Below are 24,665 nucleotides of genomic sequence, written 5' to 3' on the forward strand. Positions count from 1 at the left end.
ATTCAACTGAAGTGACATTTTTAAAAAATGATCCTTAAAAATGCAAATACTTTTTATGCATGTACATAATTGCATACAAACATAGTACACTGTACCAATATAAATATGTATGTCTACACACATTTACCTTACATTTTGCAGATAACGTTGGCAGATGTGTTGGTGTATAATGTTACATTTAACATTGAACAGAACCTAAAGTTTTCTCTGGACAAATGGCCAAAGACAGCGGCTCTCTGCAAGAAAGTGGCATCTCATCCTATAATCTCTGCTTGGCTGAAGAAAAGACCACAGACCGAATTCTAAGAAAGATAAACCTGGAAATATCAATGATTCTATGTGCTTCAAAAAGCTTCCTGCCAAATCCATGCAAGAAAAGAATTTGAAAAGCTTTTATATGAACAAGTCATTGATTGAATTGGTCCATAAAACAGTGACTGAAAAGAAGTCCTTGTAACTGTTATTATGGGACTGTTTATCAGTTTTTCGAGAAGGCAGCACAGATTTGTACTATACTTTTGCTTCTGTTCAAATTTGTAATCCAATAAAGGTGTGTACACTCGATTCATTTTAGCTATATTATTTACAGATCATTCACTTGATGTCTAAACATGTAAGTCACCGAATGAAAATCCTTACATCAAAATGTGTAGTCACCTTCATCTATTAAGAGGCAGTCACATTTCATATTTGGGGTTTTGGGGAAGAAGATGCAGTAGGGGCAGGTTACTACATTCTTCTGTCCATTATGTAACCATAATATGACTGTCACTTTCAAAAAGACAAGTATCTTTTCGTGTGTTTCTGATAATCTCATGAGTTTCATTAAAGCACTCAGAAACCATTGAGTTTATTTCAGACAAAAAGATTTAGAGGACATCTCTCTTTCAGTATCAATGAAACGTATTCATCATATAAGCTTGCACTGCTGACCTTGTTAGAAGTAGACATAATTGTACCACTGAAATTGGGCATCATACACTATGTCGTTAATAACGATCTGAATATTATCATCGGGTACTGCACATAGGAAGCTGTTGCTGATTTTAAAAAATGGTATGTTGTGGTCAGCTGATATTGCAAATAATGGGGAGTTTTCACAAGCGTTACTAGTGGTAACTAAGCTATGATTTGGGTGAAATCGATTGATTATTCAGGTTATCATCTTGCAAGTAGCTCACCTGTACATGAAACTTGCAGAAAATATATAAGCTCAACAAAAAAGTCATTCAATTAGCATACTGTGTTAATTCATTCATACTAAAAATATCTTGGAAACTCTTAAGCAAAAAAATGTTGGTTGCATGTCGGAACAGTTTTGATATATTAAATCTGTGGAATTTGAGAGGGAGAAACGTACATATGCATCTGAAAAACTAAATAAACTAAGGAACACATTTCTGCTTAGAGGACTAAAAGTTTTCTGTGTTGTAGAAAAGATAGTTGTTCTCTTATCATTTATGACTTCCATGATTTTTAAAGTTCTAAATGGTAAAATATTGTTTCAGCATAATTTATGAGCAGTAATGGATTCATTAAATGCTGACTAGTTTTCACAAAAGTTTTCTTTGGAATAATTAATAACATTCTTTCTGTTAGCACAGAAACTTAAAATCTCACCACTCAAATTTACATTTCAAAGCATTCTCCAATTTAGAATTACTTTATCCAATAATTTGCCCAATGTGAGAGTACAAGTACATTAAAAATCCATCTTTTTACAAAGGTGACCAGTTTTAAAAATGAATTTAAAACAAAATGTTATTGTAAGCTCTGTGTATATTTTGTGTAACATCCATGCTAGTCCGGATAATTTTTATGTCTTGGATACAATAGATTTCTTTCTCGGTCTCTTTTCCAAATGTGACTTTGATGGAGGTGAAAATCAGCTGTTGGTATGTGGAAACCACTTTCCCACTTGGCTATTCAAGATGAAAAAGTTGGTTTGGTGATTATCTTGCAAGCATTTTCTATACACTAGTCTTTTCCATAAATTTCTTAATTGGTCTATTCAACCTAATAAAACAGGTTTCTTGTTAGGAAAATAACTTACAAACTTTAGGTGAAGAGTTAAACATTCATTGTTGGGAATCAACTTTCCTTCTTGTATAAAGCATTGGCAGTGTGCTGTTTTTGTGGAGAAAAATGCCCATACGTCAAATGATATTATAATGTATTATAATGTACATCTCTTGGAACTCTCTTTACAGTGTGCTTTTTGGGGCTTTAAAAAAAGCTGTTCTGGCAACTAAGCATGCTGGTCATCTAATCTTAACAAAAAACAAGTATTAAGAGGAAAATACATTGAGAACTTGAAGGGAAAGTGACCTCACTTCTGGGAACCAACTTCTCTATTTCACATTGAAGACCAATTTTCCAAACTATTCTTTTTTGTTTATAAATTCATTGGATTCGCAGGGATTTATTTTCAGTGTGCTTTTCCAGGAAGAAGAAACTTTTAGGAACTAGCTTTCCAGGGCTTCTTAACAGTATTACATTTTCTCATCAACTTTTTCTTTCTACAGCTCTACTGGTCATAGACCTTTGAGGACAGTCTGATGTTCATTGGCTGTCTGTTAATTTATACAGTTTTCTGTTAACGTTACTCCTAAACTACTTGGAGGATTGACATGAAACTATACACACAATAATCCCATCGTCTTGTTGGTTCTAGATGAAAACTGCACTGCTCAGGCATTCAATCTAGCTGTCAAAGTGGCAATCTTGAACATCTTATCACAACTTCTAAATAGGGGCCCCGAGTGGTCTAAAGTGCTTTTCGTTACGGATCACTGCCATCTCACCTGTCTGCATGGGTTTGAGTCTTGGATTCGGCCAATGTTGGTATGTGAGAAAGCTTGCCAGTAGCTTCTCGTGGGTTGGTGGTTCTTTCCGGGGTTTTACTGGGTTCTTTCTCCACCATTAATACTGGCCGCCATGTATAGTCTATCTTGTGCTGAAAAATGGCGTTAAACCCCACAACGACAAAAACTTCTAAATGCATGATCAAATCAAAATGGTGTTTTCACTAAAGTCATTCTTATGATGTATAGTTCGTCCTTAATGAAAATGGTTCTGATGTAGCAGCCATCTTTAAAAGCCTTAATGCTGCTCATCCTTAATTGATGGTCATATCATCAAGTGTTTTTTTAGTAAAAGACCGTAATGTCTTAGACCTGAATAAAATTTGTTTCCTTTTGACGTAAAATATGGTCGCCACAGTGACTGTCATGAAAATCTTGTCAGAAAAATGTTAAGTTCTATTCTAGTCAAGGCAGGGAGGATCTCCCTCTCCCTACCACGTCATCTCGGATTTCTAGCCAACTGGGAAAGGTCGGACGTTTTATCCACGAGAGTTTGGAATTTAAAATCAGTATCGGCCTCTTAAAACTGCCTTGCGTTCGAGTGATGCATAATGTCGATTTCTTAATGTCCACTACCCTCAGGAAGTGGCTTACGGAGAGAGTTTTTGCAACTCCGATTATCCATTGTGGTAGTGGATTGTTAGCACTGGGTCGTTGTTTCATACGCACTTTACAGATGACTGCTAGCTCAATGTCACCCCATTTATAGTCCACTCGATAAAAAGTCACGGGTGAGGTAATATAATTCCTGGTTCAGTGGCGCAGCTACAGTTGGCTTATGACAGGAATTGCTAGTATCCTTCGATCCGAATATCAGTCTTGTCATCAATACAAAGGTACCATCGAATCTGGCATTAAATGAGCATCTGTTTTTCTGAGAGATTTTGAGACAAAGTTGGTTGAAAAGGATTATATGATCAAACTGTCAAATGAGCGAAATCTGCACATTTTAAGTAAGTTATTTAGCATACGATTGTATAAACTTGTCATTAGAGAGACGGTTTATTAGCACTGATTTTGATCAAACTTAGTAAATAGGCTCATATCATCAGGACATTGGATCAGTTTTATTATAAGTGGACACTTATTATTTATGGAGTGACGATGTTTTTAATTGGCAGAGTTTGCTTCCTCTCTGGAAAGTGTATATTTGATAGGATTTTGATTCAACTTAATAAATAGACATGCCTCATCAAGATCTTGGACGGTTATGAGCAATACTCAATCGTGATAATGAGCCATTTTGCATCAGCTTGACTGACCGATTAAACGTTAAAGCGCCACTATTTCCAATCAGCTTTTAGACTTACCAACAAGATGCTGAACGCTTTTGATTATGACCGTGATCGATGCATATTTATGAAGTAGTTTTGTATCTGAGCCACTCGTGAGACTGAGTTTCGTCGGACTTTGCACAGACTTGATAAATAAGCTTATATCATCAAGGACCTAGAGAGGTTCCACAAAAGGTGAGATATATGCAGATCACGGAGATGATCTTGCATCTAAGATTGTTACCAACTCTAGATTATATACGATTTTAGAAAAATAGGTAAAATCTACTTCATATAATGGCTGAGAGCTTTCTAAGATTAAATTGTGATTTTACATTACTAATACAGAAGCTTTAGTAGTTACATATTTAATAGTATTGTGCAAGACAGGTAAGCGATATTAGGCCTGCTTGGGTTTCTATCTTTCTGCTTCCCATTATTTATCAAAGGTAATAATCGATCGCATTTTAAACTTTAAAATTTTGACATTCAGTGTTTTAAACAGAACCTTTTTTTTGAAAAAATCTTATTTCAGAAAAAAGTTTTGACTAAATCGTGAAATATAACTTTCTCAGCGAATGTACAGATTGTTTTATCTTTTATATAAAAAAAAATGCACGCAACGTCAATCAAATTTGCGACATGATTTTGGTGAAGACGAAAGAAAGAAGCACAAAACGTGCATAAAGGATACATGCAACATTTTCCACCAACTCCTTTGCTTGGGAAGGACAACATTTTAGGCACACGTTTCAAAACTTGAATGGTACATTCGCTATGAAGGGGGTGGTTGGGGAAGCATGGAAGGAGCTGGTTCAATTTGTTGCTTTTGCATGATAATTGAAGTTGTACAATGCGCCTCCATCTATTTTGACCATAACCTTTATATAAAAAAGTCATTACTGGATTCATCCGTATAAACAGTTCAAGACAGAAACATCGTTTTGAGGACTGGCGTTTACCGAAAAAGACTAATTAAATACACAAAAAATGTGATCTATCCTACCAAAAGTCAAAGGGAAGACTAATGTGATGCCATACAATGCAGCCAGATAGTGTTAATTAGTACGTGTTGTGTAGCAGATAACTGACTGTTGGTATATCCATCGATAGTTTTGATAGCATAGTGTAGGCGTTGGATTGTAGATTAATGTGTATTAGTCACTACAAACAATGTATAGGTTTTTGGGTGTGATGGTTTTATCATTCTTAAGGCGTGTTAACATTAGAGAGTTGGGGACGTATAGATCGCTGTCTGCTGGTAACTCCGTAAGTGTGTTGATTATGTATTGTGAATAGTGGATAAAAGATAACTTGGTGTTCGTCAGTCCTATGAAGTATTAAAAGTATAGTTTGATGGCTGATAAAAAGAAACCGGTCTCTGCAAATGGCTTATTGGTTGGTGAGTGTATTTTCAACACTACATTTGCCGTTCGAGACCAGAGAACTCTATAATCGTAAACTAGACTTCTCGTATTGGTTTCGCACACACAAACACTGACCGATACCGGGCTGCTAATATATCTAGTTTCCTGTTTTGAAAATGTACAGTAAATAAACGAATAAAAAAGATAGCTATCTGGACATTTTGCCAGTAATAATAATTTCATTACAAGTAATACCGGATTTTTTAAATATTTTAACAAATTGTATTAATTGAAGAAAAAAACCCAAACAAAACAACAACAAACAGAAAACAAACATATGGTAGGATATTCCTACACTAAATTTTGTAGACTGCATGTTCGTACAAGTAACAAATTACACGTTTTGTGAAGTTCTGTGCTCTACCTCTTTCAATATACATTATAAGGAAACTTTCCACACAGATTCCCTCAGACATTTCCGTAAAAAGATTCCCTCCGAATGTTTCCGTAAAGATTTCCCTCGGACAATAATCACTGCATACATATGCTATAAATTCAATACGTGAATGGCTCCAGTATTAAAAGTTCCAAGACAGCAAGATCATTGTGAGTTCAGATGCTGACCAAGAAAGACGATTCTCATACATAAACAGTGGGATGGGCTCTGACAAAAGTTAAATGAATTCGAGTACGATTCATTACCTGCGATGTGATTGATGCAGCACAAGCTTGTCCTCCATATTGAAAACGGTGTGCTCCTGTATGGATTTCATCTATGCACTTGAAAACTAAAACTTTCTTCGAGAATTACAAATAACATTAAGAACATATTTTCCCCGTGATTTTGCGTGGTTTTGAATGTCGGTTCCAGACGTTCAAAGGGGAAAGGCTGACATATCTGGAAGGACGTAGTCCCCCGTCTTTAACCAGAGGTGGATTTGTCTATTTGCGTCAAGTAGACCACGTACAGTGTTTCAGTTTTGGTGTAAATCTTGACGAAGGGGAGAATAAAAATGAAGCATTCATTGAATATTCCAGATGTTTTCCGTACCTTCCGTAGTCGATCCAGAATTTGATCGTAGTGAATACTTTACAAGAGAAGATAGTAGCTTACCGGTACCTCATGTACAGTGAGAATGTATTTACAGAGACTTTAGACAAATCGGACTTCATATTAATGTGACTTTTTTTATGTTATTCAGTTTTATTGCGATACAAAGTCATGTGAAAAATATACCACCCAATCCCTGAAAAGAAAGTAAGTCTCTCTCTCTGTCTCTCTCTCTGTCTCTGTCTCTCTCTCTCTCTCTCAAAACGTCAGTGGTCCTATAGCACACGCACCAGTGGCGTAGCTACCATATAGGAAGAGCATGCTAAGCATAGGGGCCCACGAGCCCATAAAAAAAAAAAAAATATGAACAGGCAAGACATCACTCATTAAATACGGTAGTTTTGGGCCCGCAAAATGGCTATTAACATTGCAGGAGCCCATCAGAAAGTTTTGCACAGAGGCCCAAATATCGTAGCTCATTCAAAGTCAGTTAAAGTGCGCCATTTGCACACGAAAAACGGCTGAAGATTTTCGGCTTTGAAAACAAGACAAATGTATTTATTTTGAAAGAACTATATTTTTAGAAAACACAAAAGGTAGCTCTTGAATAACAAATTCACACCAAGAAAAACATGAATATACATGTGGGGGTATTTTGGATGGTGAAATACGTTACTTCTTACTACTGTAATCATATCAAATCTATTTTATCGTAAAAAGAACCACAATTGCGTATAAAACACATTTATATGATAGATATATGATTGATTTACCAAATAAAACATTTAAGAAACAATACACTAACCAACTCTAAAACATATCGGTCAACTCATTTATACTTAAACAATAAAAAGGAAAATAGACGCTTTTAAGAAAAAGTGGCTATTTTTCAATGTTGATACCCTTTTATTTTAAAGTCTAAAGACCATTTAATTAAATCTGTGCATTTGTTAACCATTTAAGATAATACTTAACAATTAATATGACTTGAAACTTTACCAAACAGATATTTATTAGACTTTACAGAAGTAGTACTATTTGTAACGTAGTTCACAAAAGTCCATAAAATATATATCCTTGTTATTTATGTTTAAACTGGAACCATTGTAGAAAAAAAAGAACTTTTGGGTTATGATTATTTTTTGTTACAATGATTTGCAATATCTTTGCAACTATATTAACACATAAAACATAAAATCTTTTAAAATGTTACATTAAATTCCCAACGCGAAGAAATATTCAAAAATCCCAAGTTTCACAAATGAAATTGTGCTGTTCACAACGGTTTGAACAAAGATAAACAATGGGCTATGATCATTTTACACCATTAAATGTTTTGGAACAAATGATTGTGTACTCAATACTGTTATATTGCTTGTATAAAACACAAATGATGCTGTAACGTAATTCACTAACGTTTTACTGCACATGGTCGCTTCAGTATATATCCTGTTGCATGTTCATGATGTACAGTCAAAGTCTGTCAAATAGATTTCTGACCTTCTCAAGGTCTCGTCCTGAGAATTTAAACATATTGCGGGTCTTTCCTTGCTTTATCGGCTCATCCAATGAGCACAATACGTCGGAACTTGGTATCCAAATCTGATCTGGTTTCGCAGGCCATTTGAAAGAGTTTTTTCCAGCCACCATGAAATTAATATTATATTCCTGGTCGTCTTCGTCGTATTCTAAAACTTGTCCAACGTACCACCTGCTTTCATAAATCGCTGCTACGTATGTGTTGACTTGATAAAGTTCATCTGTGTTTATTTTATTGCATTCCATTAGTTCTGTAGCCTGCTGTTCACTTTCATCATGTCCTTTTGTTTGTTCAGCTTCTGAATTTTGGACTATGTTGGTTTCGCTCATCTGATGTACTGTCCATTCATCACATGCTGGTACTGGTTGACCGTCGACGAAACACTTATCACAAAAGCATGACGTATTCCTCACAGCAATGCTGCCTTCTCCAAGTGGAATAACTGCATGTACCTGTATAGTACCCTTCACTTGCTTTCCGACAAGATTCGAGAGTTCTTCATGGGCTTCTGTACATTGAGACTTTGGGACAAATATGTACTTAAGTGCGCTATTTTCCTGTGTTTTCCCCCATTGGAAAAAATCATCTGCTGACTGAATTATTGCCGAGTGTCTTTTGACGGTCATATCAGCTAGTCGTTTGGCAGTACCCCCGACCCCGTCACAGGGGCCTTTCCCGTGTCCAGCTTCAAAGTATAACCAGGAAGCTTTAATACCGGGAAAGATCGTATCATGATGTGCTACTATAGAAAAAATCTGCTTGTTTCTATACTGTGACGTAGGCGAGTCCGTCATATAGTGAACCATTTCAACATTCTGTAATACAGCTTTCACTTCTTTTACAACATGCTTCATGATTGCAAAGACTGTCGATGAAGTGTGAGACAACTCATCAGATACTACTACTAGTGATTTATGCTTTACCTTTACCTCATCTTCTTTATCCTTGGTATAAATTACAACTGGATGCAACGTGACAGCATTCTTATCAAAATATGCTGACTGGATTTCTTCCGCAAACCCGCAAGTATAATTTTCTGCGAAATCCATGTGACATATGGCATGTGTTGTCGGCAGTATGTCTTTCAAACGTCTTGACTGACCGTATTGTTCTTTGACTCTGTGAATATGTTTCCTAAATTCTGTCAGTTCTGATCTCAAAAGTGCAACAAAGTCTGTCTTACTTTTCTCCACTGATACTATCTGCATTCTTTTAAAGAACTTTCCGTTTTTCTCAACGTCTACCCTCTTCCATTCTGAAAACTTGATCTTTTCTTCGCTGATACTTTCTATTCCTTCGACGATTTCTTCGTCTGACCTTTGCTCAACGTAAACATCTGGATTTTCGGAGGTCGGAATGCCCAAACTTTTAAGTGCCTTTAACTTTAAAACCATGTTTTGGTGTCGTTGACATAAACATGTCTTTCTGTTGCTAAATTTGACAACGCTAATATGTTTAGGTCTCATTCTTCTAAATGTTGTCAAGCTTATCTTTGTGTCGCTGTTTTCCGCTAAAAACTTTCTGTGCAAGTTATAAATATAATCATTCAATGTTTTTTTCTGTTGGTGTTCGTCTCCTCTATTGGCATCTTTCTTCCCTGGCAGACATGTGCTGTTATCATCCCTCTCCATAAACAGCCTAACTCTTGTCCTCATTGATTGTCGTTCAGCATTAAGTCGCTGTTTTTTAATGCTCTTTCCTACCCTTGCTTTAAGCAACTGTTTTCTATGTACTCCAAGACTTCGGCTAATCTGCCTGCCCATTCTGTATCGGTGAATAAGTTTACCACATATAACTCCCAATGTTGTTCTTATTTTAGCTTTTCCTTTCAATCTCTGTGCTGCCTCTTCAGTGTCTCCAACTAAACAATTTTGAAAAAGGAGTTTTTGTCGTACTTTCTTTCTTGATCTTGGAGTCATATTGAGTTGATTTACTTCCGTAATAGCTCGACTTTTCGGTGTGGTAGTACTAGGAACACCTGTTTCAGTGTCAGTACTTGGTTGTGGAGTTCTAATTGTATCTACACGTGATGAAGATTTATTGAGTTTTCTATTCAATCGTTGTACTTTCTTTCTAAGTGTAGCATTTCTTGTGTTTAGTGTCTTAACTTTCATGTCTGAAGTCTTTATCTTCTTGTTTGCTCTTGATAGAGATTTATTTGTTCTCTTTTTACGCTTCTTTTCGTTGAAATTCATTTTGACAAAAAAAGGCTGTCCAGGGGTTGATGTGCTTGGTACTTCCCTATCTGTTGTTGAGTCACATGGTCCAGGTTCTTCGTTAGATCTCATTTCTGTTTCGTTCTGATCTTGCTGGCGGTGCTGTGTGCTTTTTTTCCCTTGACGATGTTTTCGCATGCATTATCGTATCTTCTTCCGTCTTTTAGACAATGATCGATCAGAAAGTTCTGTTGTTGGTACATAATATCGTTTCACTCTTTGTACCTCCCTTTTTAGGTATTCTTCGCCTTCTTTTTCCTTTTTCCTCTCTCTGTATCTTTTTTGCCGTTCAGCATTGCTCATTCTAGTCATCTCCTGAAAGCAGTTAACGAAATATGCAAATCATTAGATGTTGGTGAATTACGTTACACAATAGTGAATTACGTTACACTAAACTGTGTGCCTTCACGTGACGTAAATACAAATGGAATCAATATTCCATGTTCACAGTTCTTCGGTATATTATATATTTTGTCGTTTTATAATGATTTTCGCTGACAATTGATGTTATATACTAAGTGTTCTTCTTGTTAAATAAATGTGTACTTACGAGTGATGGTAATGTTTACGCCAGAAAATGTTTTAAATGTCTCCCGCTTGGCAACTTCCGTTTTTCAATAAACGCCCGTATGTTAGGCGGTGTCAGAAAATAATGTTTTCAGGTAATTTGTTCCTAGGAAATAGTTTTAAACCATGTTTACTGAATATACCGTAACGTAATTCACCGCAACGTAATTCACGGACATAAGCATTTTCAAATATATGAGAAATGTTACAACAGCTAAAAGCAATGTTTATATGGCAATTATGGTTAACATAAGTGTGTTTATAACTCACAGTGTTTGACGCATATACCATATACTTATTATGAGGTACGTACCGTAACGTAATTCACAATTAAATGCAAAAAATTAAAAATTGAAATCAAAGACTGGTTTTTAGGACAAAATTATTCCTACACCTTTAAATCATGATTTATAAATATTTCGAAGCATTAATGTACATATTTGTTCTGGTACCATTACTGTATTAATCAAATATGTTTGCAATACGGCTATCATAAAATTGTAACGTAATTCACAGCATTTTATGGGACACAAATAATTTGTTGTTTTTTTTAAATTCCAAATATACTGACATAAAAACAGAGTGTTTTTATCAAAATTCAGACAATTCTCTATCATAGAAGACTTATTTCACTTATTTATTTCGCTACAAATTTTCTTGCCATGTAAATAAATTTAGTACCCCAAATTTGTGACACAATGGTTTTTACTGTGTAGGCTTCAAAATGAGTCCGTGTTGACCAATAAATGAGTCAAACAGAATGTTATTGTTATTTTTTCAACTCGTTATTGCCTAGGGGTTAACTTAAAAGTCAAATTCCCATCAAAAATATACTATTGGTCATCAAAAAAACGTCTGTGACCCCGATATTTGTAATTGGCGCACTTTAACTGACTTTGAATGAGCTACGCCACAGATACACACACAGGGGCCAAGTGGTCTAAAGCGCTCCCCGTTACAGATCACTGCCATCTCACCTCTGCGTGGGTTCGAGTCTCGGGTTCGGCCAATGTGGGTACGTGAAAAAGCTTGCCAGTAGCTTCTCGTGAGTCGGTGGTTGTTTCCGGGGCTCTTCCTCCACCATTTATACTGGCCGCCTATCTTGTGCAGAAATATAGCTTTAAACCCTACAAAAACAACGACGACGACCACACACACTATAATATCAAGCGGCTGACGTTTCTTGAGAAATTGATCAATGAAAAATATGCCATCTTCAAGGCAGGCCCAACTAGCTGACAGGAAGTTATAGTTTTAGAACATTCCATTGACAACTGGCAAAAGAAATGATGTATCTACTCAATTCAGTCATGTGTGATTTTATCGGATTCCACAAGTCAATATATTCCCTTTTTCATATTTTTATCATATGTGTGTTAGCATCTACGCTTGTTGAGATTTCTTTTACCTGCGGATTCTTTGTGGCAAAATTATGGCTATTTCCACAAAAAAGGACATTCATGTGGGATATTTTGAAATGTCCTTTATGATTTTTCATTGCGATATTAATCAAAGGAAATATATATGATAAAAATGTTTTGATTATTTTTAATTATGGATAAGATATTCACACATGCACAAAATTAGAAGGCTATGCTATTCTAGTCTTTCAGTCTTGTTTTCTCAAAAACGTTTTCTCACCAAAATTTTAGAACCTTTGAGCCTTTCTTCATTCGGTACATTTCATTCATCATTCGAAATCTGGAGTTTAGTTTTCCAAAGCTGTAAATGATAAATTTACAGTAAAAAATCTAGCCTGGGTATGGGACGTCATATGTTGTCTTCACTGTTCAGGTTTTGTAACAATTTACCTGACTTGAGGAAAAATTATTGGTCAGAATTATACGAGCGTTTATTGATTATTAAAAATACAGCAATTTATGATTTGACTTTCGTTCATCTGCTTTCGGATAGCGACAGAGACAGACATGAAAACGGCTTACTCCAAATTTTGCTTAAAATCAAAATAGAAAAATCCATGAAAAGGAATTGTAACATTGTTATGTTTATACACACGCCTTTGTTAGCCAATTTTATAGACAATAAAGGCTGACCTAATGGCAATATTATTTTTTGAGGCACACATACCATGCCATTCTGTGTTAATTAAGTAAGTTTCAATATAACAATGGTTTTCAGGAAGAAAAAAATGAATAATGAAAAATATTTCAATCTTGATGCAAAATTACAACTAACTTCCAGTGAAAATTGTAAAAAGTTTAGGATTACGAAAAGTTGTAGAACTACCCCCTTTTCTGAGCTTCCCACAGGATTGACGAAAGATATAAATATATGAACATTTCTGAATTTGTAATCAAAATGATGACCTAGTCTTGATGTCTTCTTGTTCTATAATGCAGCAACAGAAAGATGGTGGTCTGCTTTTATTCATTGTTTCACTCCACTGGTACAATAACAGAGATTATGAGATTTGTAAAGGGGATGACGGTTTTGTTTGAAAACGGAGCTTATGGGTTGTTGTTGTTGGTGGGGGGGACAGTATAGAAGGGGACTGATATTTTAACTTGATTTATAATGGGGAGCATACGATGCTAAGGGCGACTAGTGAACTTTATTATTGTTTGTATTTGATTTTATATTCTAATTTTTAGTACCCCTTCTTTAAATCCTTTACTTTATTTATTAGAGGGATCATATGTTGCATGGCCGGATCAGGTCAGGTGTTTAGGGAGGTTTCCGAGACTTCAAAAGGGCCCTGACTTTTCTCGAAAGGGCACCAAAGCAAAAGTCTGTCTTCTTATTCAAAGTGTGCATAATACCTAGTAAACGTGCGCAACAATAAAAAAATGATCGAATTTCAAGCGATTAGTGATTGTACGTTTAGTGTGTAAAAAGAATTGATTAGCCCGGGGGGTCGGGAACTACCCACCACCTCCGGCCCTGGGGTAGTAGGTCAGATAGAGTAGTTAGCTCCATTTATGCCCCTTCTTTTACATCCTACCCTGTTGGGTCAGGAGATGAGTGGGTGCTGGTCACTCCAAAGCAGGAAGGGAAGTTATAGGAGAATATAGGCTCTACCGTGTATAATAGATGATACTAGTTGGGAGACAGAATTTCAGCGGCAACCATTAGCAGCATTTGAACCTGTCTCTATGGATTTAGTACGTACAATCGTGATGAAGAGTGCACCAAAGTCATGTGAACTTGATCCAATTCCAACATCACTGCAGCTTGAGTGCTTAGATCCAGTATTGCCTTCGCTGACTGATGTTATTAATACCTCTCTCTCATCCGGGGAATTCCCATCATTTTTCAAAACTGCCATTGTAAAGCCTCTGCTGAAGAAACCAACATTCGACCATACCGATTTAAAGAACTACCGCCCAGTTTCTAATCTCCCATTCATATAAAAAAATCTGTACTTTTAAGACTGGACTATTGTAACTCAATTCCGTCTGGTTCATCTTAATATTTACTTAGAATCTTCAAAAAGTTAAAAACACAGCTGCTCGGATCATACTTAGAGTACCACGATCAAAGCACACCTCCCCGCTGCTCTGTACCTTACGCTGGCTATCCATTTGATCCAGAATCAAACACAAAATGTGTTCTCTGTGCTACGTTTCACTGACAGACTCAAGTCCAACATACCTATCCGACCTCACCCATGTGTACACACCAGCGAGATACTTACGCTCCTCTTCTGACAATCGTATACTCATTATTCCTACTACGAAAACGAAGTCATATGGACAACGCTCTTTTGCATACCAGGGCCCAACAACGTGGAATGAATTGCCCACTGAACTTAGACATAAAGACAGTGATCCCATTCAAGAGTGCTTTTAAAAATCACCTATTTCGACTGCAAGAACAAACTTAAAGACCTAATAATGTTCCCTACCTTAAATATTTTAGCATGTTGTTTATGATGTTTAATTTCATGGTGTTTGATTTTTGTAATAATATTATTATATGTTTTTTATGTTATAGGTGTTGTCAAATGTCGTAAAGCGCTTAGAGCTTCTAAAGATTAGGCGCTATACAAAGTCCTCATTATTATTATTATTATTATTATTATTATTATACTAGGATGGTAGAGGAAATAGGGAATGTAGTATTTTTTTATAAGAGATTTACTTTTTTTAAGTTTTGTATACCCCTTCTTTTTAGATCCTACCCTCTGTGCTCATTAAGTGACTGGATGTATGTTAGTAATTTTAATAAGTAAAAACATTCCAAATTTTAAAGTAGAGGTCAATCATGACATTGTTTTAGTACAGATCGGACATGACTAACCTATATTCATTTCATTCAAAGGACCGACGAACTCAAACCGATTATATTTCCCAACAAAATAGAACCAACATATTACATACTACAGACTCATCCTGTGAAGAAAAGAAAGGAAAAAAAAAAAAAAAAAAGACAAGCCTCCATAATACGAGATTTCCGTTAGAGTACAGACAAAATGTCATTTCCGGCTGGACACATCTAGAATGCACCACTGTTGCATTTCCAACCAGGACAGACTCACAACACATGATATACTCACGGCATAGTAGTAGTAGTTGTTGCTGTTGTTGTTGTAGGGTTTGACGTCATTTTTCAGCACAAGATAGGCTATGCATAGTGGACAGTAAAAATGGTGGGAGAAGAACCCGGGAAAACCCCAGAAAGAGCTAGTACATTTCATTTAGAGTGCGGACAAACTTACATCGCAAAACGTGAGTGTATGTGTGTGAATTGGATTTTTAACGTAGCTTTAACAATTTTTCAGTCAAATTGCTACGATGTCTGCAGTGTGGCAGTTTATAGTGATATCTAGCACTGGGGCATCATGCCGCAGATATGTAGCATAAAGTCCCACCCAGTCACATCCTGACACCATGCCAACCAGTCCTGACACTAAGCTCTTTATGCTGATCGCCTAGAAAGGCAGCTCTAAGTACAATTTATACATGTCTTTGGTATGACTCAGCCGGGGTTCAAACCCGCGACTTCCCGCATCCGAGGCGGACGCTCTAACCATTAGGCCACCGGAGCGGTCTGTAAAACATATACAAATTTAAAGTTACATTCTCGTTTGGGTTCAGAGTAATGTTAGATTATAGCAGACACACATAAACATGTTACACTGTTCAAATGAGAGTCTAATACACACAAAACTAAATGCAATATATTACTAGCAATGATGGAAAACATTTTCTTTAAGGAAAATAAACACACGTCAGTTTCTATTAAATAGTACACTCTTTTCCACTCTACGCATGAATAAGCTCATATTTATTGACAAATTTACTTTAAAAAATTGACAAAGGCATTAGGTTACCGACGTTTTTTCAAATTGCATTCTGTACAAATTATGAAGAACCAAAAAGAATTTAGAGACAAAGTAAAACCCGTTGTCATAAAAAATGTAGGTCATGAAGTACAGTCCAACTAGACTGGTTTTGAAATACAAACGATTTGTATATTTTTAAGGTGCATTTATGTCAGAATTTAGTTGTCGTCATTTATAACCTCAACATGTTCAAATAGATTAAAATCTGAAGGAACTGTGTTAGCAAAGGGTTCTCGACAGTATACTCATTAGTTGTGCTAGTTAGGTTGTTATGTAGATTTTCCATCTTGTACTAATTATTTTGGGTGAATCTGAATGGGTGAAGTTTCGCCTGCTTCAACTCATCTGACTATCTTCATGTCTTATTCGTAAAAACTGAAGTTGAACTAGAGTTTTTAGTGATCAGGGGGTCACTAAATAACCCACAGTTCTTTGACCAGTCAGTATTTACAGATTGGCCGACAAACCATAAAATGCTGGTCGTAGTAGCCTATACCCGTTTTAATATGTAACAAATCTGATTTTCCAAAATACACTTGACATACACGTCAGTGGCGTCGCTAGGGGGGTGCGGACCGCACGGGGTGATACCATCTCAGAGGGGTGACACCAAAATGAAAAATTGCAAATTTTACAGAGCACACACTGCTCGGTCTAGTCGGATTTCATAAGCGGATAACCGATCATAGTTAAATACATGACTAGCAGGCACAGCAGTGGCGTCGCTAGGGGGATGCGGGGGGTGCGGACTGCACCGGGTGACACCATCAGAGGGGGTGACACCAAAATGACATTACTAAGGATTCTGTATGGTCTGTTACGGAAGGAGGACCATGGGGGTGACACCATGAGCTACCGCACTGGGTGACACCAACCCAAGTGACGCCACTGATACACGTTTCGTTGTAAAGGTGTCATATTTGCAAGGACACCATTTTTATGTAGTGCTCAATTCCCTAAAACAATGTCTCGCCCTGTATCACCCATCATCAAGTCCTACCCACTATTTTGTTTTTACAGGTAATCTGAAACCTCGCCCCTCCATGTTAGCACCAGTGATTGTTAAGTGAGGGAATGGTTTTCTTCAGAGAATATCTGTCACGTACACTACCTATGTATTGCAGAACTTATGTCATTTCGAAAAGCATTTAAAAGATTTATTGTCCTGTGTTTAAAAATGTGAACATTATTGTCCGAAAGAATTTAAAAAAAAAAAAAAAAACACTGCGGCGATTCAAGGTAAAAATTTAATAGTAATCAAGCATCATATTTTGCAGGAATTACTCCAGTTATAATTTTCAACAGAAACTTTTCCCCAGGAGAAAATTGATTCAAGAGTACCTTGTCATGTGGGAAAATAGTTATAGAATATTACCTTTTGGTGGAAAGTCAAATTTAGTGCGATTCTTCCGGACAGGGCTGAGGAAAATAAAGATATGTACTTCACATATTGATGACATTGGGCTCTATACTTTATCTTGCACATGGATACACGCAGATTGAGAATTTTCAACCGTAGAATAATAGTGAAGAGATTTGGGTTTTGTTGCTCGAGGAGACATTATCTCCGAATGAAAGTGCATCCTTGAAAATGAGCTTTTCTACCTGGCACGAGCACGAGAAAACCTTGCTTACTTGGCTCGCTCGGTTTACCTGTGCACGTGCCGAGTCTGCAATCATATTAAAACACATCGCAATTCAGCCGGTCACTTTCATTTTATTGATCGCTTGCTTAGACAGTTGGAAAAGAAGTTTCTGATCCTACGCAGATTAAGGGAACCCTTCCCTCTCACATTTTCAGCAACGTGCTCCTCAAAATGACCGAATATAGATTGCACTATTTTAATGGCAGAGGCGCTGCGGAGCCTGCACGTTTACTGTTCGCCCTGGCAGACGTAATGTATAAAGATGTGCGTTACGAAAAGGAGGATTGGCCAGCAAAGAAAAAAGGTTATACTGAATTATATGGAGGAGTGGTATGAATTACCTTAATTTGTATAGATTGTCGTCTTTCACAGATGGATTTGTGAACATTAAATAGCTGGGGAGGGTGACTATAGGTAAGTACTTGAATGGATTTGTATAAAGGCTTTTGGATAGTACGTCTCGAACAATGGCTTGCTTGGATCCAGTACTATGGCGTCAATTTTTACAATTTTGTTTAGAGAGAATTGTCCATGATGTACATTTGATGTTAAAAATTGAGACTGCACCTTTGCATGCAATGGGATATGGGTCGACCGTTGATGGTCGATGGTTATAGATTCTTGACATGTATTCACCTCGGTTTGCAAACAGCCTTGACCCAAATCAGCCGTTGTATTAGTCTGTATATGGCGGCCAGTACAAATGGAGGAAGAACCCGAGAAAATCCGGTAAAAACCACCGACCCACAGGATGCTACTGGCAAGCCTTCTGGCAAACCCACATTGGCTGATCTTCGAAACCCACGCGGACAGGGGAGAGATTTCAATCTATCGGGCGTGACAAGGCCTGCGCATCAAGACTTGGGGGGGGGGGGACAATGGTCACAATACTTACGTTGACGTATATCATCTCAAATTGTAAATTCTTTCTTCGTCTGGTTGTTAGACGAGGACGAAAGTGGTAAAACCGTTATTAACAAAACGTGTATTGATGTGAAATAAGATTTAGCGTGCTTTTATTTAATAAAAATATTTTGTTAAGACCTCTTACACACACACACACACACACATCCATTATGCGAGTCTGAAATCGTTTTGGGATAGTTAGGCCACATCACGCACATGGAGAAATCCCCTTTGCCTCTTTTGCAGTAAATCCCCAGACTAGTTTAAGTCACGTTTGTACAACTAGAAGGACCAACAAAACTTGTCTTCTAAAGCTGCAGTACAAGTATCAAGTACAATTTGCAATACATACGAGTTAACTGCGAGATCTTTTCATTTGTCTTATGCCGCATCTCCAAATGAAGTCGTAATCTGACACACGGGTAAATTTGACCGATTGTTATATAAATCTTTGTCGAAATGTTTGATGTAGGAATTGGAATGTTAGACGTTGTTTTTGTTGTGTTTTTTATATTATTTTTTATATTTTTTTTTATTCAAGGCTGATCGTGGATTTTTTTCTTACAGAAATGCCGCTTGGGGCCTTGCCTGTTCTTGAGATAGACGGGAAGATGATAACCCAGTCACAGGCAATTATTCGCTACCTAGCAAGGGAATATGGTAAATAATAATAATAATATCGGTTAATAATGTATTTATTAGATTTTACTCAACACTCGCGTGCATGTTGCACGGTTTTCTCGTGGACCCTTCTACTACTAAAAGTAAAGGAACCATCACTATGAATCAAAATACATACCGACTATATGTAGTGTAGTTGTTGTTTGAAAATTTACTTTGATCATCGATCGATTGGAACATGTATATGTAACAAGCATTTCTAGCTTCCTCCGCCATACTATGATAGATTCTACTATTGTTGCTGATAGCACAACTACAACCTCTGACGACGATTATTCAGACGATGATGATAATTGTGTGTTGCTGTACAGCAGTTTTCGGAAATAGGTCACGTTTTATTTGTCTATGTTTTCATTCATACGTGTAGAGATGCAGACCTGAATCTTCTGGATATCATGTTATGTGTATCAATTTTTGGTAACTCTTACTCTTAGTACATGATTGTATCTTGTGTGCAATTTTTGTTCATGGCTGTAAATTGTGATGGTCCTCTACAATCAAGATATTAAATAGCTAATTTTTGTAAACGGGTATAAAATTGTTATAAGATATCAAGAGTGTAGATTGCTTAGGATCTTTAAATAGGTGTATACAATCATTACTATACATAACAAAACCTGCTGATAAGTTTGGGGTAATTTCTCAATAGCTTGTGGGATCAGATTTTTTTTTTTTTTTTTTACGATGTGAGATATTTGCAAAAATGTCACGTAGCGAGAAGGCGCAGAATGCATTTTTATCCCGCATGCTTGTATACAAATATAGGGCAGGATAATTTTTTCATCGTTGTTTCTTGTATTGTTGTAACACCAGTCTTTAGACGGATTCATTGTTGTGAGTAGATATTTGAGAGAAAACATTTGTTTAGATTATTCATTGTAATTATGTGCTTATTGGACTAAATATTCTTTAACTAACGTGAGTTATTCAAAGGATATATGGAAAATGCAATACATCAGGACTGTTGGCAGACCAGTATGTTCGAGTATCTGAAATTCATTCGGAACATTAGATTCTTTTGGGCTTGAATACAACTTTTTCTGATTATTTTGGATTTATTTCATATTACTCTTGTTCCTCCTTAATTTCCAATTAATAACTTTGATAATTAAATTATTTGTTGAGTATTAAAAAAAACGTTGTTGGTTTTGCTTCTTTCTGTTACTCAGCCTATGACCATTGAACCGTAACACTGTAATGTGTTAAACAGATGTACTAGAATATCTACCAATTGGGAGCCCCGAGTGGCCGAGTGGTCTAAAGCGCTCTCCGTTACGGATCACTGCCATCTCACGTCTGCGTCGGTTCGAGTCTCGAATTCAGCCAATGTGGGTATGTGAGAAAGTTTGCCAGTAGCTTTCCGTGGGTCGGTGGTTCTTTCTGGGGTTTTCCCGGGTTCTTCCTCCACTAATAATACTGGTCGCCATGTATAGCATATCGTGTGCTGAAAAATGGCGTTAAACAAACAACTGCCAATTATAAGCCATCCTCCCGCAAAGATGTTATAGGTCTAGTTAAGAGTCCTGTATTTCCTTCGTCGTGCTTTCCTCAGTTGATAATTTGGCTCATAAGTGTATGGGAATATATATGCCACATTGTGATTGTTTTTATGGTTGGGGTGGGGTGCTCCCAACATTTTATCTAAATTGTTATAGAAGTCCCACCCTGGCTCGATTTTGGAATGAAGTTAAATTAGTGAAAGATAGATGTAAATCTCCAAGGACAGACATCAATGCCGATGGTTAAATTATTGAAATTACAAAAATGTGAAATTCAACGAATAACAATTTAATAACAATTCAATAGTCAAATGATTCATATTTTAAAAGCTCTATTCTTCCGCTCGACCCTGTAATAGCCTATTGCATCACTTGATTAGTATAAGACAGATATCCACCTGTCCTTGTAGTTTACTCATCTGTCTATCTTCTCTCCTATTCCTCTAAATTCCTTCTCTTCCTTCCGACGTTCTCCAAATTCCTTCTCCTGGACTTTATACTCCTTCTCCTTCTCCACTTTCTTCTCCTCCTACTCCTTTTTCTCCTCCTCCACCTTCTATACACATTCTTTTCACCGACTAGACTTTGGTCGACTCCTACTGCTCTGCTAGTCTCACTTCCGTTTCCACCTCTTGGAGAATCGGGACTCGACTGAACCGGAAGTTATGTCCCCTAAAAAGCTTGTTTTTCGAAGCTTTGACTTTCCTTTCAATTTGTTTCTAAGTTTTACCGCCAAATTAACGAGTGGCTTTCTCGGAGTAATCCTATTTGCTCAGCAATCTTCCCAGGAGAACTACTGGCCTTTAGCTTAGAGTTATGAAGTTATAATTGGGATCTAAATGGTAATCACACCCGCTATCTCAGTTCCGATTGGATATCGCTGTGAACTAATCCAATCAAACTTAGCGGACAATGTCCTCGCTGTCAGTCCACTTGTGGACGGATGAGAACACGCTCCCCCCCCCCCGCCCCGTTCATCGCGTGGGTTTCCTCTGATCTCTTAACAAACCTTCAAATGTAGGTGTGATAGGGCAAGCCTTTGTTCAGTTGGCCTGTGTCGATTCAAGATTCCGCTCTTTGGCGGTTCACAGTAACCTTGCGTAAGAGATTAACTCTAGCCTGCGGCAACGTTTAGACATCAGACACATAGCCGCAGCAATTATACATGTCTTAATCGATGGGCTTAGCGAACGTGACACGTACAGAACGAGAAATGAATAGAACTTTTTATTTTTAAACAAAGCCAGACAATTCACTAGTTTCTATGCAGTACAGTCTAGACGATGACCAGTCGACAGTAGCGGATACTTGTGTACTATATAAAGAAAAAAAGAAGATACGAATAAAAATGAAATAGTTTCTGTGCTGTTGAGTTGGGACGAGGACCAATCAGCAGAAACGTAGTGGAACTCGACTTTTCACCATTAGATTGTTTAAAAGGTATTAATATACCATTGCCCATGATTTTGAAGTAAATTTAATTAAATGGGTACCGCGAAGTCCTACCATTTACATGCTTATAAAGTAAGTTTAGTTGCATTACGTACGTCTTGCAGGTTTCCATGGCTCCAACAATATGGAAACCTTTCAAATCGATGAAATTCACGAAGCAGTAGTTGAACTTCAACGTGAGTTGTACGATGCACGCTTTGAAAAGGACGAGACTAAAAAGGTAAGCCTTGGTGACGGTCATCATTCTGCATGTAGACTTTGCATTTGAATACGCCCGTTTTTTGTTTAATGTAGCATATCATTTATGATCTCGTTTTACCAATGTCAGGTAGGGAGAGAGGAAGTCTTGTTAAATTCTTTTCGATGAAGATCACTGGTCTGAAAACAATTGTGTATGTTCTTGCCTGTATATTCAGTTGTTTCAAAATAGCTTTGAAATGTCTTCAGTTCTGTCATTTTAGTGAAGTTTTAGATGTTAAAAAATTATTTTAGTGGCACTCTTTTTAATATTTGTACCTTATAAGTTACCCATAATGCAATATCGGTACTAGTAGCAAATACAATTAAAATGTATAGTTTCTGTTGTGCTCATTTGAAGTTTTATGACCAAATACATATTGCAATGACCAGAAAGATGAACAAAAACCTGAAGAACAAACTCCCAAGTTTTGGACATATTTTTACATTTCATGATGACCAATTTGTACATACAGATAATTGTCAAAGAGTGGACATCATGCCATCATTTTCGTTTGATCACATGTGCGTTGTCCATGTAAATTCTGTAAGCCAGTGGGCAAACATTTATGTATTCAGTATTTATCCTCTAGAGATTTAGACTAGGTAATAGCATATGCTCGCTAAGGATTGGCAGCAGGTTAGTGGGTGTTTGGTGGCAGTGTATGGGACACTAGTTCCAATTGAACATGGCGGGAGATTCGATGCTTTGCTGCATAGTTATGAGATCTTTCAAGCGAAATTAGAAACGAAATAAAAACACGTGTAGGTTATGAAACAGTTATACCAGGCATGAGTGTCTATAAATGGGACAAAATAACTAAAGAATAGATACTAGAATTGTTCTTTTGTCCAACATACGTCCACATTTGTTAAATGGAAATTTATTGAGAAAATATTGTGCATTGATTCTCTTATGCAGAAAGAAATCCATCAAACCCTTGAAGACACAATTATCCCCAAGTTCATGAATTTTTTCGAGAGGAGATTGACAGAAAATGACAGCGGCGAGGGACATTTTATACGCGACCGGGTAAATATACTTAAGAAAATATTAAAATTGCACACCTTATGCTTGGTACTATTATGCTGCATAATAAGCCAATAAATTAGCTCCCACCTATGATAGACTGGCGGTTTAGCGGATGATGTCGCCTTTTCATTAAAACCTGCAAAAATCTGGAGCTACTTTTGTCTGCACACATACGTGTATTTTATACTTGCCGGTATTTCGCGTGGCTGTTGAGCTACCGTCGGCTAAAGGGTTCTTTTGGCGATTTTACATACTATTTCCTGATCAAATCTTACATTTGGCGAATGGTAAATCTACGTCGAAAAACGTAACCCTCTGTTCTGTCACCAAATACCGGTAAGTGTCCAGAGGTTTAAACAGGTGTGTTCCAGAAAGATGTTCTGCAGCAAAATTTTATTTTTATAATAAGCGAGTGACGTGGTACCCACTTTTCGTCCATCGGTATAAAGTGTTTTTATTTGGTGGTGGTGGTGGGGGTATGGTAGGGCGAGTTGATTTATTGGACTAGCTAGGTACCAGAACGATAAAACTTAACTATACCACAGGTTGCAACCAAATTTCGTAACAGGACAATCTACACAATAGACACGAAACGTCCATAATCCGTAGACTTCAAATCTAACGTTGTCGGAGACACTTTTGAACTTTGTGACATCTAGGAAATAGTTTTATTTTCCATTCACCCCAAAACACCTATATTTACACGCCATTTAGCATAAGCGAGAAATTCAGTAAAGTTAACAGATGACCAGTAAATCCACAAATGTGCAATTTCTGCCAGAAATGCAAGAATGGAAATTTGTAGTTGTGGAAAAATAGCTATCTGTGGTTAGTCTGATTTGGAATCCGTATGTAGCAGCATGTGTCGGGTCAGACTATGAAGAGTCATTCCGAGTCGTATTAATTCACTACACTAGGGTAGACTCGGTAGAGTATTAGCAGTCTTAACTATAACTGTGGGTCGAAAAATGTGATGCAATATTCATATATTTTTGTTATAATGGACTTCGAACCGAGTAAAAATTAA

At 36.9% G+C, this 24,665-nt stretch overlaps 1 protein-coding gene across 1 annotated transcript in view; it reads left to right on the forward strand.

Annotated features, from left to right (window-relative positions):
- Positions 1-24,665, forward strand: part of LOC149796196 (uncharacterized) — a 44,777-nt gene that overhangs the window by 19,525 nt on the left and 587 nt on the right. The window contains exons 5-9 of the mRNA XM_089963938.1: positions 142-303; positions 17,921-18,134; positions 19,304-19,396; positions 22,473-22,588; positions 23,528-23,638. Coding sequence (XP_089820064.1) covers positions 142-303; positions 17,921-18,134; positions 19,304-19,396; positions 22,473-22,588; positions 23,528-23,638 — 696 coding nt within the window. The remainder of the gene's footprint in view (positions 1-141; positions 304-17,920; positions 18,135-19,303; positions 19,397-22,472; positions 22,589-23,527; positions 23,639-24,665) is intronic.

This window comes from Sinohyriopsis cumingii, chromosome 7, assembly GCF_028554795.1.
Source record: "Sinohyriopsis cumingii isolate HCF-2022 chromosome 7, ASM2855479v2, whole genome shotgun sequence".
Taxonomy (NCBI): Eukaryota; Metazoa; Mollusca; class Bivalvia; order Unionida; family Unionidae; genus Sinohyriopsis; species Sinohyriopsis cumingii.